We start from the raw sequence: 18,735 nt of genomic DNA, 5'->3' as shown, positions 1-18,735 counted from the left end.
AGCAGATCACAATGATCGTGACTTTTATTGGATATCTTTTCTGTATAAACAAGTTCAATGCCTTTTATTTAAGCATGACGCGGTATTGTTTTTATTTTGTAGATTATTTTAATGTACAATAGTTTAACCCTTTGCACTCCTATGTCCAGATGAAATGCTTTGACACGTTAATTAGCTCTTACATGTGTAGCAATTTTCAATCGAATTATAACTTTTCCCATCCAAATTAAATATGTATTTTTTTTTTAGCCGAGTTATTACTACACTTTGAACTAATTTTTTCACTTAATGAACCTTCTTTAAATTAACTTAGCACCTCGTTATAAGCAATTGAGACAATTTCTTAAAGTAGGCACACCAGATACTAGACGAGCGGACTAACGTATAGACAAAAGAACATCAATTTTAGATAGAGAAACAAATACAGTGTGGTAAACTTATCTGTTGACAGACATTACCATCTTCAGAAAATTAAAAGGGATTAGCTTATCTCAGAGGTGAATCCACGTGAAATTCTCGGTCTAAGCATATGAGTCTCCACAGCTAAGTGACAGTAATAGACATTGTTGTCTGTCATAGGAGAACACTGTCCAACAATGCAATAAGAAGGTACAGAGTGTCAATCATCTGATATAATGAAGCGCCTTGAAAAATAAGTAGTATTGAGAAACCAACATAAACAATGACAGCAATCACTTTTAAGTGGTTGAAATTAGAAAATATATAGAGTTATAAGGTATGTTGAATAATTTAATATAAGATTGGTCCAAATTGTTTTGATTGATTGCTTGAATAGGTATCAAGTTGATTTAAAATAAAGTTCAATCTGCGAGTAAAGAGGTTCATAATGAGGTTCCAAGTTAGTTGAAATGAGGTTTCAGTGTGAGCAGAACGTGGAAGGAAAGTTTAATTTGATTCAAAAGTGCTGTATAATATTTTTTTTTTAAATTGTAATTTACAAATCTAAGGAAAGTGGAGTTAACTAGCATCGGCTTGGATTGCAAAAGGTTAAGTAACAAAAGTAGGGAGTGTAAGCATTTTTGTATTGGAATTTTACTGAGTGTGACGTGCAGGGCCTCCACTGCGCTTGTGCAGGCTCATGCACGCATCATGCTCCTACTTTTCTCTTCATTTTATTTTTATTTCATTTTATTTATTTTCTATATACAGAAAAAAAAAAAATTCTTTAAATTTTGTTTCATGTAGTTAAAGCACCCTGTTTTCCTTCTTGTTTTTTATGTATTCTCAACCTTGACACACACTGCCATGTTGCCTTCTCTGGAACTGTTGGTCCCTGTAAAGGTGATAGGCGGAGAATTGCAGGAACGCTTGATTCCAGTCCCGTACTCCAAGAGTTCTACCGACCAAGCTGTAAGAAATCTATTCCAATCCGATCAAAAAAAGTGTGATGTTTGCTACTTACTGGTTTTCTGTTTCTTACTTACTGTTGCTTAACAGCCTCTTGACTTAGTGTGCTCCCCAGTTGCTGGATTGTTTGTGTTTGATTTAAATTATTTAAAAAAAAGCAAAAAAAAACAAAAAACATAAATATTTACATATATATTACATGAATTTATTTTCTTTGATGATGCATGCTGCTCTATTGTCTAGTGACAGCTTAGCGTGCTGGCCTCACAGGAAAGAAATCTGGCTGATATCGAATCAATTTTATTTTTTCTTAATTTAATTTTTATTAATTTTTATTCTATTAAGTAGTACATTTATTGAAGAATATTATTATTAATTCTAAGAGTGAGTGACGAGGTGGACAGTATTCAAGAAGTATACTAATTTTTTTAGGTATAAGTTAAAGGAAGCACCGAGAGTAACTCTTGTCTGTTTAAATTTGAGAAATTTTGATATTTTTTGTAAACCTGTATGAGCGCCTTAGGCCGTAGTCAGTATTAAAATTTATTGATTAATTTTAGCTGAAGCAAAGAATTAACTTGGCAGGATTTTGCTCGCAGAACTTTACATCTTTGTTTTAAATTCAATCCCCAGACATAAAATAGCCAGCAATAATTATTTGACTGAATGTTAGATCATTGCTAACACAAAATATTAATTCTAAGATTTTTTCATGTTTAAAACAAAATCTGATGTTAAACATACCATTTTCTTTCATGGTAAATTTGGATGCAGTCTGTCTACAATACCCTTGAAGGGGAAATGAAGCAAGACAGTTCTGCTGGTATTTCAGGCAATGAGCCAGCTGTGAATAGCTGGCTCAAGAGAATTTTTGAAGGCCTGGTAAGTAGATATCCTCAACACGCTGGTAAAGGATGTGGCCAAGGATGGCTCTCCGAGCAAATCCCAGTTTTCGAAGGCGAACGTTGGGCTCCAACAGTTGGTTGTTAACTGACCTGCCGAGCCTTTGCATTCTATCTTGTTTGAAATTGGATATGACTACATAAAAAAACATCTGCACAGGATCGATGTAATGGACTATTATCCTATTTGCGGGAATGGTGAAATTGATGCTGCCTATCTAAAAAAAAGTGCGACACTACAGGATGTGGAAAGGTTCCTCCATGAGTCGTCACATCAGATCCAAGTTGCTTATATGCATTGGGGCGGCCGAGATGGCCGTTTGTGGGAGTGGGATACAACAAATTTTCCTTCCCTTTTTTTGATCCTGCTGTTGCTGGCTAACAGTCATATAACCTACAAGACCTTAAGTTTAGTAGTTTGTGTATTTCATATTTTACAGTTATGTTGAAGTATATAATAAGAAAGAAGCGAAGTATATACAAGAATGTTTAAAAAGAATGAAGCACTGATTGTTATGTAAAAAAATTTGTTTTCTTTCATAATTTTACTTTTCGTATGTAGTAGCTTTTTGCGATGAATATTACATTTTTGAACATCCACAATATAAATTTATTTAAGGTAGGAATTATTTTAATAATTACATTTGGGTTTGCTGGTCTTATAAAGGAGTTGCTGCTGGCTTGTCAAGATGTCGCCCATCTCATTACTTTACTTCATGTCCTAAACATTTGGCATTCCAAGGCACTTACGCCACAGAACTGATTCTACAGCCCTATATTAATTTATTTTAAGTAGTTTGGGAGGAAAGACAAGTAAGTTTGGTTCTTTGCTGCAGCTGCAAGACTATAGTATAATGCTACATCATGTGCACATCTAGTCTGTAATCAAATTACTCTTGTAATTATTACATCCATTTATGATGTATTTTAAATGTAACGTTTTAATTTTTTACTTGTCTGATGCACCGTTTTTTTTTTTGAATTTTTATTTTTTAATATTTTGTTTGTGTAGGCTGGGCAAAGATGATCCAGAATCAGTGGTACTTTTTTTCGATGCCTCTAATTGTTCCAAAATAACTAATTCTTTGTTTTAGCGCTTTAGCTTCAAACAATTTTTAAGTTTTTCATTAGGTAAGCTACCTTACCTAAGACATAAATTCCAACAGTAATATTACGCTGAATTATTGTGACTTTATTTTCAAACTGTTCGTAAAATGTTTCAGGAGTTTCTATGAATGATCTTCTGCTAAGGTTATTGTTTTAGTAAGGGTAGTAATGGTTATTTATGGAGACGAGGAACTTGACCAAAGTTAGACGCTTACCTCCCTTTTATTGAACCTGAAAGTTGGTAAGACTCTGGTCATGTGTATATTTTGTCTACCTCTACAGGAATGAACGCCTTCAAAACATCCAACTTCATGAATAAGTTCTGTGGAATTTCGTCAATCTAAAACTTGTTGACAGAGTCCGTACTGGACTGATGTATCTAAAGTAAAGTGTAATTCTATCTAGTCTTTCACGAACCACTTTTAAGTCTCTTGGTTGTAATCATTATGTACAGTTGGTCAGTGCTCGTGTATGGTTTAAGAACTTAGGCAGTTCCACTCAAGGATGCAGTGAATTTGAAGTTTGGGAATAGATTTTTAGTCTATAATTGGCTTGTGTTGTTTTTTTTTTCTGAGGAAGACAGTGCTGTAGAGAGGCTCTGATCGTTAATATCTTCAGATAGGGTGAATTCTGTTTCAGTGAGTGTTTCCAAAGCCTAAATTTTCCATTAGTTAGTTTTACAGTCATTTCTGACCAATATAAAAATAATTTTTCGAATAAATCATTTATAGTTTTGTCTTTGTTGAAATTGAAGGATTACTAAAAGCGCAAGCTTTAAGTAAAACAAAAGCTTTTATTAAAAATATTAACTTTATTTACTTAATGTTTCTTAACTTCTTCAGTGTCTTTCAAAAACTATATCTATTGACACGAAGGTGAATAGAATGATCCATGGAATGTTAACCTTTCCATAAATGAACGGAGTGTTCATTAACTCCTATATCACCATCCTCAACAGTTTCTGAAGAAGGACACAGAAGGAGTCAGGAGTCTGCAGAGGTCTACAGCAAACCTTGAGTGAATAAATTGCATATTTTTAATAGTAGATTTTGATTTGTTTTGTTCTAGACCACTATGTTAGGGGGAACTCACAGTTATAACCAGCATTCATCAAAAACTACTTCATTAAACACACAGCAATCTGCTTTGCTAGCAGTATCATTGCCAGGTGAACAAAAACATAGATGACAGCCACCAAAGAAACCACCATATTCTTGTCACATGATTTAAATATTTTCAATTTTTCCAGCGCTGAGTTTCAGTCACTTTTCAGTCTAAGTTACAGTATGTTCCGTTTAATAAATATCTCTTCTTATTATTTTTCATTTTATAAAGATGAATATATGCTGATTCTGGAACATCTCCATATTTGGTCGTCGTTTAACGTTCAAGGATATTTTTTTTTTTTTTAAGTAAAGGATGAAGTTGAGCAGACTGGTATTGAAAGCTCAAAACAAAAACAAAAAATCAAGCATGTTTTTATATTCTGGCCAGTAGATAATACATAAATATACATATATAATAATACGTGGTTGTGTATTATTGTGTATGTATTTAATACCTAATTTATTTATTAATATCTTGTGATTTAGTGGAGGTATTCAAATTCAGCGCAAGCTACCCTCGGGTGACTTACTTTTTTTATATATAAAAATAATAATACAAAATTAATGAGATGAAGCAATGAGGGCTACTGCATTGTTTGTGCTTTTAGCAAGAATATAATTTATTTGCCAGCTTTAGCGCAAGCAAGTACTTAGTGGCTGCCGCTCTCAGATCAGTTCGCTAACTTCATATATTATATATTTATTTATTCAAGTGTTTTATCTTATTTTTAGTTATATACAGATAAGTTGACTTTGGATTTTTCTTGTCATATTTATATTGTTTTTTGTTTTGTTTCTCTATTTGTTTATTTTTTATTTTTGTATTTGCTAGTTTCTATTTTGGTGTGTGATAACATTTATTTAAACCTAGTGTATGTTCTAGACGCGAAGGTGCCACACCACAGCCTGACAGTACTCCTTCTGACAGCACCTTACACCTATCTCATCCTCATACTGATTATCATTATTATTGAATCATGAATCAATATTTATATATATATTTATTTCAGCCACATATTGTTCATTTCTGTGTACTTTTTATTATTATTATTATTATTATACTATTAATTAATCCTTTCTCTTTTTCTAGCCAGCTAGCTATAATCTCAGATTTCTTTTTTCTGGGTAGGCTAATTAATAGGTTATATATCATAAAGGGAGTAATGTTTTTATTTTTATTTTTTGAACGCATAGCAGAACCAGAACCTTCACTCACATATGCAATATTTAAATTTTTCTCCTATTTTTTATTTTGCAACCATATTAAACAATAATATTAATCTGTTAAATAATGAAAACATGAATCTATCTGTGGTTCCTTGTGTGATTGCTAGATAATTTTTACGACGAAATATTTCGTTTCTGCCGAGTTTTATCTCTTTTTTTCTTGAAAATTCAGAAATAGAGATTCTCTTAGCTTGCATAGGGTGTATCATTACTAAATTGAAGGCTAAGTTTTAATTAGATAATTTTATTAAAAAAGAAAAGCTCCTCATTGGTAGTTCAGAGGTCTGCAAATTTTGTAATGGGACAAAAAAAAAAAATTGTATTACTCAATTTGTGCATATTGTTGCGCCAAGCAAATTTGATTTTGGTCTTCCACCACAACGATTCTCTCTCAACAGACTTGTGATTCAGAAGGGATCCGAAAGGGGCAGAGAGGGCATCGCGTCTTTTCATCTGATCATGATGTAATTATTTTGGAATTTACGAAATCGTATTAAAAAGATATTTGAATTTAATAACACTTGATTCACTTATAAGATAGTAGTCATGATTAAAAAACTGAAACGTCACAATTCCTCCATCTGGTTCATTGATTTTAGTTAATATTCATTGAATTTTAAATTCAAAAGAGATAAGTCCCACAAACGTTATGCCCAAATGGAACCCTCTTTAAAATATTTCATAAAACTCGGGAAAAGACATTCTGTACAGACGCACTTCTTGTGGACTGATATTCCTCCAACTTAGAATTTTAGACTGAAATTTCAAATATATTACTCAAAAATATTATATAGGTGCCAGAACTATTTATTCATTCGTTCCAAAATTTCTGACTAAGAATAAAGGCTAATCCTTTTAAACAACGACTGCAGACAATGTGATTAAATTTTCTTGCACAACCAAGGACCAGCACGTTCTGTGTTTAATCTTGGAATTTCTACTAAATGTTAGTAGACAATATACGTTCAGTATGGTAAAAGTCTTTTTAAAATTGATTTAGAGTAAAAACAATTTGAAACAGCATATGCAATAGGCGTTTATCTGAAATAGTCAAGTAATCGTCTATTTTACTAGGCGATTTTTAACCACCATCTACCAAATCTTAGTAGACAGTATTTGAAAGCTAAAAGAAATCGTCCTAGAACTTTCTCTCCATATCAAGCGATTTTTAATCTTAATTAAAGTTAATTTTAAAGCTATTAATTATAAAGTTATTAACTTATCTTTAGTTTATATGTTTTACTATGATAATCTTCTCTCGCTTTTATTTTGCAATTGATTTTAATGCAGAAAGACAAGTTTACATCCATTATATAGTTTTTATAGGTGATGAAGGGAACTTTTAAGGGTAATATGTTCAATCCAGTTAATGTGTACATAATTATTCAAACCTTCTCTCGCAACGCTAGCTGCAAAATGACCTTTTAAAACTGGAAGTCTTTTAAACAAACTTTGTTAACCCCCATTAGAGGTTATGAAGATTTTGTCAATGGGACTCTCTGAAACCTATTCAGCCGTCTAGCCGAACCCATTCCAATTCTAGCTGAGTAATCTTCTCTGAAATCCCTTTCCCTTTGAATTGAATCAGACGAGTATATCTACTGCTATCGCTTCATTCTTTTTAAACTCGACGACTGTTCAAGAGTTCACCATTAAAAATCTTCTGTAACCTATGAAATTATACTATCCGATGAATTTCTTTAGAAGTCTTTTCAAAAGAGGCGTCGACCAAGGTTAGGGATAATCTATGACGCAGTCAGTGACAAACTTATCTATTAAATTTACTGCGCCGAAGTTATTAGGGAAAAACCTTTTATTGCCATCTGGCCCCAAAAAAAGGCTTGTTATTTGAAGGTCCTTTAATAATATAAATTGTCACGGAGCTTACTTTTTCTTCCACTCTAAGGTAGCTAAAAATTTGCCAAAACCTCCTCCCGAATTTGCTTCCTATTCATGATGTACGAGATAAATTTATGAATTTAATGTGCACTACTTCTGAAACATAGCTTACATCAGATCCATGTTAATTTTAAGTAGAATAATTGTACTATTTAATAGAACGAATACCTACCTGATAAGGCGAATGCTTGTTGTTTGGTTGCTGCCGGTTAAGCAAGAAGAATTCCCCAAAAAATTATTAAATTTTCTGATTTATTTTCTATACAATTTACATGTTTTTTTCTCTCTTTTAAAATGATGTTGGTTTTTCCAGAACATAGCAGACTCCTTCACTTTCTAAAAAAATCACGTTTAGAACTTACGCATTTCTTAAAACAGAAGCTTAAAAAAAAAAGAAAGTTTTGACGCTGTCTTCCCGTTTTTATTCTCCTGTTACGCAACTTTAATATGAAAATATTCTGTTCGCGTAAGGTAGCTGGTTGTTGCTTTACCATTTCTGCTTGTTTGACTAAGTAGTTGTTCATTTTGTAGAGTAAGTACTGGGTTCATCCGTAGTTCTTTGGCGAGTTTAATTTCCCTGTTCATAAAGCACTAGGGTTGAGTAGGATAATTTGTGTTGACAGCTACTTCAGAATGACTTTACTTTTGTTGAATATTAACAGAAAATTTATTAATTGACTGCCGCTTGTCTTTCCCTGGGATGTGTCAGTCCTTCATCTTAATTAATCAGAATTTCATTAAGAATTTTGAGCTTTCTGCTGCACCAGTCTAGATGAGTACAGTTTTCTCTTGTTTAATTATTTATAACATTATCATTGTCGAATTTGTTAAATATTTTTGCCAAATTTTCATAAACAAAAGATAGTTTTTTTTTGCGAAAGAAAAGCTCTCTACTTTTTGTTTTTGTTTTGGAAATTCTATTTTGTCTTCTCAGATCGCATTTATTTTCATAATACAGATTAGAGCATGTTTTTGTAAAACTGTTTCAGATTTTATTGTCCTCGAAAGCACTAAATTTCGGTTTGATCGTGTTTAACATATGTTAATTTAAATCAATAGAGTATTCATTTTTTTTTTTTTTTTTACATTAATTTTGATAATAAGGTGGCCTTATGAGTAAGTTTGTAAGCTTTTGAGTGAGTAATTGTAAATAAAAATAAAGATCAATTTATTTTTCATCCAATGTTTCAACAGAGTATACCTCGTTTTTAAAAGGTTATATTCTAAAATGTCGGTTTTAAATGGAGATTGTGTTTTCAGCAAAGGGCGGCCATTGTATGCAGCTGTCGTAGTCAAATGCTGCACGTGTTTTTAGTTTGTTGGTAACAAGTAGTCAAACAATTCAAGGTTCCACAACGTGTAGAAATTGTGAAAGTTTTACTGACAGATTGGGTGTTTCGAGCATCGTTCCTAAATAAAGCCGCATTAGGAAAGGGATTAGCTGAGTGGTTAGCGAATGCTAGATTCCAACGCGGAGATCACGGGTTCGAATCAGCTGCTGGCCCATTAGATTTTCTCTTCCTAGGAGCTTCTTAGTGATGCTCAGTGTTGTCTGTAACGAGAGAACACTTTCAGGAGGACTGCAGTTCACGTAAAAATAGCTCCGAGCGCCAATAACCTCAGATGTTGACGCGCCTTAAATAATAATGCGGCATTTTTGTTTAACCTCACCATTCATCTAAAACGTGAATCTCGGTGACTTCTAATAGCACTAAAGAACAATCAGCGTACACTGGCAATCTGAGGGGAGGGGGGGTTTGTAATTCAGTAGCTTCCAATCCTCAATGCAAAATCTGTCATTTATTTTTTTTGTGAACAAATAATTGAAAGGCCCAATTTCTTGCGCCCATCAATTATTTGATTCGTGAAGGATTCTCGAATCGGCACTTTTGGCGAAAGGTGGCTTAATTTTAAACAAAAGCTAGCGTTTCATTAATTAAATAGAGTTGTTCTTTCTAATGGGATGATTGCAGGCACTATAAGCTCGAAATGCTGGCCGATTGGAGCACCAATTTGGTTATGTGCTTTTTCGATTTCTTCACGTTTTAGGATTGTTTGAGGTTCCATGATTGCCGGTTCTTACAAACTAAATCATGAGCAACATATTACAGACAAGACTTTTTAGAAAAACCGATTTTTTTTTTTAGGAATAAAGTCTTTAAAAAAAAAGAACCGGAACTTAGTAATAACGTGAGCATAAAACTTAATTCCTTCTTCTTCTTTAGTCGATGTTTAATGTCCGAAGCGTACCTCCTCAGTCGTTGAATGGGGAGTAATCGCTTCGTTAGTTACAGACATCCCAGTCCATAACCTCTAGATAGTGAGCTTTAGAGGATGCTAGACAATTTAGAAGCAACACTGACCAGACTGAAATCCGACACCCTTTGAAATGCCAATCCAGCGCGCTATAAAAAAAAATCCATTCCTTGTTATTTTGATGTCATTAGAGAGAAATGAATGAGCACTAGCGACTCCTTGTAAGTAAATATTTTAAGATAGTAACAGTGACATTTCTACCCACAGTGAGGTATCAACTCCTTGAGGAATGTAATGAAGATTATTGCTCTGTATACATCAATTATCATTTATTAAATTAAAAAGTATTGGCTAAAAGTTACTAGTTCTACGATTAGTTACCATTATTTTGAGTGACAAAGGTTTTTCGCGATCGTTTACTTTAGTGTGTCTACAAATATTGCGTTCTCAATGACACCGCCTCTGAATAATATTTGTAAATTGTAGTGACTGAAATAAGAACGATTTTTTTTGTTTCTTTTTCGGAATTACCTTTGGGCATTCTTATAATATAGAATGGTTAGATGATCTCTTGATTAAAATTTATATTTGTTTTCATAAACATTTAAAATAGTAAGAAAGGCACAAGATTTTGATAAAATATGTGTTCAATTTTCATTTTTAATTATCTTTTTTTTTTTCTTTCACAGATAGTATAATGTAAAAAAGAAATAATTTTCATTTCCCATTTAATTGTAACTCTTAAACTTCCATACAAGTACAACAAAATAAAACATTGCATGAAAGTTTAGCTTGAATTGTACAAACTTTTTTAAATGAAAGATAACAAGTAAATGCATTTCAATTGATATTGTGATTAACTCGATGATCACCTCCATTTTTGAACTCTTCTAAAGTCTTTATTTGTGCTTTGTGTCCTCATACAACACAGATAAATCATTTTAGTCCACCCTTTTATGTTTGAGCTCGTTTAACCACTTAATCCTTTAAATACAATATTTATATTGTGAGTATTTGAAAATTTGACTTGAGTTCGATAAATATAATTGATCGATTGACAACTGTCTCGTTACAATTTTGAATTAAACTATACATATATTTTAAAATGCATCTTCTGTTTAATTAAAAATATTTGATTGATTTGAGTAGTCTAGTTATGAAAGCCACGCACTCATTGACACATTATTTAAAATTTTAAAACGACGTTTGAAACCATTAAATAAAATTACAGATTCACTAGTTAAATAAAGTAACTCTTTTTCATTCGCAAGTTATTAATAGTACAACTTTTGTCTCTACTTTTTATTTACGATTAAATAATAGTTACATTTTTGTACGTTTTGAAAAAAAAGTATTGATATCAATAAAAACATGATTAGAAACCAATACTAACAACAGTGGGCTACAACAAACCAATTCGCTCGTTATGGTCTTTTACAGCCAATTTTTGGAATTGCTTAATTTTTAGTATTAATAATTACTATAATATAGAGCAATTATATTAATTTAAGAAATTCATTCCTCTGGCCGATGACAACCTCAGTGTGTAGAAAAAAACCCTGTTATTTATACATTTTAATAAAGCGGACAACTTTGCTGACCAACTGACAGTGTTCTCTAGTTATATTTAACAGTTCCATCTTTGCATAGTTAATTGTAGATGTTGAAAGAAAGAGCATAAATCTATGGGCAGCCAGCTGCACATAGAAACCCTAGCACCTCCAAGATTATGAATGATTTTTGTGGATTGGTCACTGATACGAACATAGACAGAAAAACTCTACGCTTACCCTTCCAATTAAAAATAGTTTATCAGGTTTAATTGTGCCACTTTTTTATTTAATTTATTTGATATTTTAATGAACTAAAGTAGCAAAGATTGCGTTAGAATCTCTCTCTCTTTCTACTATTAACCAAATGTTCAGGGATCAAGAACTCTTTTAATAAGTGGTGAACAACTGCCAGGGCTATTTTAAAGTATTCTTGCAAGGTAGCAGTTACTAGTATCAAATCTGTCCTTAACTTGAGCAAAACTTGTGGTATCAGCCTGGTTGCCCTATAAAAACGAAATTATTATTATTTTATAACAGTTTCATATTTTATTTTTTATTTCATTATTATTTATTTATTTTGTTTTTCATCAAATTTTAACTATTTCAGCAGAGAAGCATACGCAAAATGTTTGAATGGTCACTTTGTAATCTTTTTAGCTTTTAAGTTGTATAAGATATCTTTGTAATAAAATGTTTCTGTTTTCACGTCTTCTGTGTTGGGGAAGATTGAAAGTTTAGCATCAAATTTTGGTTGTATGCTTATAGTGAGCATAGTGACAAATGGTTTCTTCTGGTATTGTTTTGACAGAAGCCTCTGTACAACTGTTATCTAATTTACTGGGTATTGGTCACAGTGCAATCATCTTTCAAGGTTTCGCATGCATCCACAAAATAGCTTAAAAAGTTATGAGCTTTTTTTTTTTTTTAAAAAAAAAAAGAAGAACAAAAACTGAGGCACGTTGGGTGCAATAGGATTTCGAACAATATGAGGAAAGGTAAAAGAGAAATAGTTACTTGTAACTCAACGGTGCGTACATTGGGAGGGTTGCAGTTTGTTTAATCTCTTTCTCGCGCCGTAAACGTTAATACTGCTGGAGGTTTGTCGCTGTTTACTCGTAAATTCCTTGGATGGAATTTCGAATGAGCATTTGTTTAACGATTAATGAGAAAAAAAGGGACATGGCGTATTTGGTAAAATGAGCCATCCACCCGCGCTTAGATTCTTGTAATTTTCCGTAATTCCCAACTCTTTCCAAGGTTTGATCGCTATCAAATCGTTGATCGATAGCTTTCCACCAGACTTAACGAGTACTGTATTTTTTTGTTTTTTTAATTTTTCTGTAACAGTGGCGCTGTGCATGGACATATCGAATGCGCCCTTTTAAAAGACTTCTCCTAAATACTGTACGTTTTAGCTTTATTCCCAAATCATGTGATTCAGGGCAAAGAAATTAGCATTAAATTTTAGATCACGTGAATATTGATTGTGTGCAGTATTGTTGTCCTCTCTTCCCCTTATAGTCTCCCCTTCTTACTTGCTATAAAATCCTGAATTCTTTTGCTTTTCCCAAGTGTACTGGAAAGTAAAATTACACGTTTATTTTTGACCCAACTTATAATTGATAGGTGGCTCAGCTTTAAGATAAGATTACTGTTGAGAGTGTAGCTTTTCTTCTATTGACTTTAGAAAGACATAACCTCAAAGTAATACGAACTGGATATGTTTTTGAAGGTGACCCCCTCCGGCAGCTGATCAATTTAAAATCACTCTTTTTCTCCCTTTTTCATTTATCTAGTTCTAGGATCTTGTCATTTTTTGTTTTTGTTTTTTTTTTCTCTCGCAATTATTTTAATTTATCAAATTTTTTTTGTTAATCTTTTCGATCAACTTCGAAAATTAACTATTTTGTAAGATTCTCAGGGAATTTCCCAGTTTTAGACTGAAAAAAAAATCAGATACCCAAAAGTGCTGTATTATTGAAAGTGTTGCTTGCAGGTGCATGAAAATGTGCTAATAGCCCATTTCCCTAAGTTCTTGGATACAATAAAAATTATTAGGAAATATAGTTAATTGTCACTTACTTCGTGTACACCAAGCTGGTAATTATTGATCATTAATTTACACATTAAAAAAAAAAAAAAAAGAAAAAAAAGCCTATTCATTCATTTAAAAACTTAATGCAAATGGTGACCAATACCCATACTGTGACTGTCTGATCAACAGCTTGTAAAATTCAATTTTTGATCACCGTGTTATTTGTTATAAAGTATGTGATAGATAATTAGTTTTGTAATTAATTTTAAATTTGTAACAATAAGTATTATTATAGATTAATATTATTATAGAGTTAGGCTAAGTTAAGATCTGAATCTTTTTTTTTCAAAACAGACGTTTGTTATAGTGCGCCAGATAACTGTGAAATGGCCCAAATTTTTGTTTGTTTTTTTTTATGTCACAAGAAAATTTTTTTTTTCCCCCAAATTTTTAAATATATAAATATATTTATATTTTAATGAGCGATGAAGGTAGGTGTCAATGATTTTGCATGGATTGCTTTAATTATTATTTATTCCTTTTTTTCCTCAGTTGCACGAATTGAAGCGCACATCAGGAATTGGTTGTTTAAATATTATTATGTTTCTTATTTATTTTTATTCTTTATATTAGTGTATTTATTGATATATATCTCATTGTGTTTTAAGAATACCTTATTATTGCCATACATTTTTTTTAAAATGATATTTCAATATTTCCATTGGTTTCATTTGATTTCATTTGTTATTTTAATTTTGATTTAAAAAAAAAGAAAAGAAAAACAGAATTAGCTACACTTTTAAGTGTGTTGCTCTCCTATCGCCAAATCAAGCCCACATCTACGGTTAAATTTCAGCTTAACTTGAACATTTACTACATTATTGTTAAAAAACATTATATTACCAGTGGTAATGTGATTTTTTTTTTTTTTTGAACATGTATTGTAAGTTGGCCAATACAATTGATATTTTGTAATTTCTCCAATCAAATTTCATATTTATCTTTAGAGTTCCTAAGAAATCATCTAAAAAATAGGGATTTCCTGTTTTTGAAGGGAGAGGGTTCTTTTCCACATTAGAATAAGAACTATTAAAGTGACAACTTTTACAACTGAACTCTGATTAGCAGGTGTGCCTACCTACTTCGATGGGTCTATTATCCAAATGCTATTCAAAGTTTAATTATTTCAATGGTTATATATATATATATATATTTTCATTTTGTGAAATTTAATATACAAAAATTGAAAAAAGTTTTTTTAAATTTTGCTCCTGTTGATCGCGTTAGGGGTTCCTTTTTTTTTTGGTCTTGCAAGAGACGCATGTCTCTGGACAATTGCAAAGATGTCTCGACCTTGCTCCGCTCTGTAGCTGTCGTAATCAATAGAGAGGTGAGTCCCATAGTCGCAAGTTTTTCGTAAATAGGAAAATTTATATCATGCCGACTTTGTTCTCAATTGGCAAGCATTAGTTTTGTCCTTGAGTGCAGAATTTGGTGTGTAATAGTAAAGTTAAGTAATCGCCTATTTTTTCAGGCGGGGCTTAACGTCCAACTACCAATTAGGTGTCGTGGACTGGTGTGTAATAATTTCACTAGGAAGAATGTGGGTATTGAAAACACGCCTTAGAATCGTGCTAGCATTATATTTTTTTTTGGAGAACTTATTTAAAATTTATTGACCAGTGTGAAATTTAAAAAATTTGAGATCATTTATGGCGTTTAGTTCAGTAATTTTACATATTGTTATTTAGTAAAGCTTCAACTTTGGTCAATGGAGTTCCAGGATACTGAACGTAGATTAGTATGGGCTTTGTTTTCATCAATATCTTCATATCCTTTCCCAAATTCAGCTTACTAATACTTCATTGGGATTTCTTTTCCCGATATCTTCGGGAAGTAATACGGCAACAAATCTTAGCAGCTTTAACGAGCAAAATCCTGGACTCCACGGATCTGGCTTCAATTCCCGGTCCTGGATTTGATTTTGTTAATGTGTAAATACAGGGAATTTATAGTAAAAAATGTGTTACCCATCCTATTGGGTCTCCTAATCGTTCTTTGGGGGCATAAAGCCTTCCTGAAAATAGAAAAAAAAATTAGCATTACATTACTTTTTCTTTTCTTTATGGAACTGCAAGCTGCACTTCTCTTTTACTCACTTCGACAAGCACTGAACGCTGCAAGAGCGGGACATCCCAAAAGTGTTCTTCTTTCAGATTCTTCTCACGTATCATGGAAGCCTCAACTGGTGTTAAATTAAAAAAAAATTCTCAATAATTGATTCACCTATTATTAATAATTTATTAACCAATAATTTAAAGATTAGTACCAATAAATAGAAAATCCGAACAAATATTGTTCTTTAGAACTTTGGCAACCGTCTGCCGAATTGATGTTTTATCCCTTTAATGTTGACAAGCTCTGCGTGCTATACAATAATGGCTGCCTAGATCTCTTGGTAATTACAAAGTTTGTTGTAAGCTGGTCAGAAAATACTCTTTGTTTTCGGGTTAAAAAAAGTTGCTCGTTACTTATTAGGTAACAGGGTCGTAGGACCTTCCAGATCTCCTACTTTGTTGCACAATACACTGATTTTTCTTTTAATTTTGGCCGGTGATTAATTAAACTCGTGGAAGAGCGTGAACATGTAAATAGATTGTGCTCCTTGTGTCAACCAATGCCGAGTGTTGGCACAATTTTCGAACATTTTTGACGATTTTTTAACAATACCTCTATGGATTTATAGACCCACCGGTTTTCAAAAAATGGATAGTGGATTGATAGCAGTCGCTGATTAATATACCGTAATCATGTTTTAAGAGAGTGTATGTTTTGGTTATTAGGAAGTGGAATAGGGCAAATCGTCTTATTAAACCGTCCTAAATGATCGAATAGCTTCCACTTGTCTTTCAAGTTTCGATTCGGTCAAAAAATGGCTCGTTTTTGTTAGGCGAATAAAGTAAAAAAAAAAAAAAAAAAAACAGAACAAGCAAACAACAAATCTTCAGACATGACAATCTTTACCAATCGTTCGTATTCTTACCCTCGAGTTTGTTTTCAATTTCCCATTGCGTATTAAACCATCTATACCAGCAGTGTGGTTGCCCTGCGATCTACCGAATCGTTTTGATTTCAGGTCAGCTTTCACGACGGTTCTTAAAGAAATTTTCCGGTTACTGTAGATAAAAAATCTTCAGATTGAAATTTGCGGAACTAACGTACAGTGTGCTTTTTACTAGTGCTGCCTCGAACAGCGTTATTATTATTATTTTTTTTTTTGTTTGAGCAGTCTCAGCAGTTTGAACTCAATCGAGATAATCGTTCTAATTGCTTCCTCGATTTGTTGCGATTATTCTGAAAAAATTGAAAAATGATAAAGGTTAAGAAAAATAAAAAAATAGGCTTCATAAAAAAAAGTAAGATCTATCCGGTATTAAAAAAAAATATTTCATTCAGGAAAAATAGAAAAATACACATGTCTAATCCTGCAAAATTCTCCTTTGAACCTAACATTATTTTACTGTAATAATAACCGTAAATTATGCCAGAAACTCTTCGCACTGAGAGCTTTTTGTAGTCGAAGTGTCGCACAAATTTGACATTAGATGTGTGTACTAGTTCGAAGGATCATGCCATGCATCAAATTCCTTGAAGGCTTTTAAAGACAGAAGTTTTGATTCAATCGGAAGGTTATCTTCTTATACAGGTGAAACTTTTGTGAATCGTTGCTTTCATATTATTTAGCAAAAAAAAAAAAATTAGAGATTTGGTTTCATCCTTAGAAACGTTTCTGTAGTCACATTCATCCTCCTAGAATAAAGAGCTTGAAGATATAAGCCTGATATAAGCTCAGCCCATTTCTAGGCACCCTGAAGCATTGTTATTCAATGATAGCATGTGGTAACAGAAGGGCTTTGAATGTGTTCGCTCAAAGATGGGGTTTAGTTTCACTAAAAGTATGGCCAAAAAAAAATGTTGGACGAGTAAATCTAATAGATGATCACCCAAGCTCTACGTGGTATTTCCATGAACACCATGGTATTTTCTGGTGTTTTGTTTAAAATAATGATTAAAAAATAATAAACTATTTCTCAAGGCTGTAATACTAATCGATTTAATAACCTTGGTGCTTGTTCCCGCTGGAATCATTAATATAATTATTCCATAATTATATCCCTGCAATAAAACACGCAATCTTTAGAGGTTTTTGTTCAGAAATTTGACTTCTTGGTGCTTGGTAGAACTGACGTGATGTAGGAAACGAGGTGTTTTTACAACAATATTTTGCGACTTTTTGTTTCCATTAAAATGGTTTTAACCCCTAGAGAGTAGCCCAGTCAAATTAGGATTAAACCTCAGAATGGAAGATAATAAGTCATAAACTTGTATAAATCTTTGTTCTGGCATTTTATAAGTTGGCTCAAAAGTCTCATAGAATCTGGAATCAATGGTCAAAGGTTACGAAAATCGGTTTTTGGTAAATATCTAGTTTCCTTTGCTCTAAATGACATTTAAAGAAATTGCCAAAGTTGTAGAGCATAAAATTCTCTACAAATTTGGTTCTATGCAATTTTCCATACAATCAACCGTTCTTGAGATAGAGCGCGAAGAGTGGGAGGTGCTTAGCCGTATGTATAGTAACGTTAGGTCAACTGTGTAATTCAGTACATTGTACGTTTGATGAAGTTTCAAAAATATTATAATTATTAAGAATCCTTACTTACTAAGTTTATGATAGGTAAATAAAAACACGCCCGTTTTCAAATGCAACGTTGTTTCCAAATTCCAAAACAATTGGTGAAGAAGTTTCGAAGATTTAAGATTTTGAACAAACCAACATTTACATTTTTAATTATATAGATACATTAATTAGTAACTAAGGATTCTTAATTATAATATTTTTGTAACTTTATGAAACGTTCTATGTACTGAATAAGAGATTCTATTGAGTCTTTTGAGCTAACTTATAAAATGCCAAAACAAAGATTTATACAATGTTTATGGCTTCTTATCTTCCATTCCGATATTTACCACTTTTTTTTTATCTAATTTGGTTGGACTTTAGAGGGTTACAGCTATAACAGATTGATTTTTTTTTTTTTTTAAAGATTAATACTGTATTATTCTTAATTAATATTGCATCATAGTAATATTTGAGAGATTAAAATTTAAACTAATGTCAAATATTTAAAATAATTGGATTTCACTATCTCGTGTTTATTTTCTATTAAATAAGCTGTCAAATCTTTAAAAATATTCGTAAATTATGGACGCTCATTAAA

At 32.2% G+C, this 18,735-nt stretch overlaps 1 protein-coding gene across 20 annotated transcripts in view; it reads left to right on the top strand.

The window, feature by feature from the left end:
* Positions 1–18,735, top strand: part of PMCA (plasma membrane calcium-transporting ATPase 3) — a 451,317-nt gene that overhangs the window by 385,582 nt on the left and 47,000 nt on the right. For 18 of the 20 annotated variants that reach the window (XM_074142761.1, XM_074142745.1, XM_074142749.1 and 15 more), the window contains one exon: positions 1,303–1,371. The exons of the other annotated variants lie outside the window; for them this stretch is intronic. In XM_074142761.1, the coding sequence (XP_073998862.1) occupies positions 1,303–1,371 (69 nt within the window). The remainder of the gene's footprint in view (positions 1–1,302; positions 1,372–18,735) is intronic. 20 annotated transcript variants of the gene reach the window in all.

The sequence above is a fragment of the Rhodnius prolixus genome, unplaced genomic scaffold, assembly GCF_049639745.1.
Source record: "Rhodnius prolixus isolate KJV_2025 unplaced genomic scaffold, Rpr scaffold_12, whole genome shotgun sequence".
Lineage (NCBI taxonomy): Eukaryota > Metazoa > Arthropoda > Insecta > Hemiptera > Reduviidae > Rhodnius > Rhodnius prolixus.
Note: the sequence above shows the minus strand (reverse complement) of the source record. Positions and strands in the feature narration are given on the sequence as shown.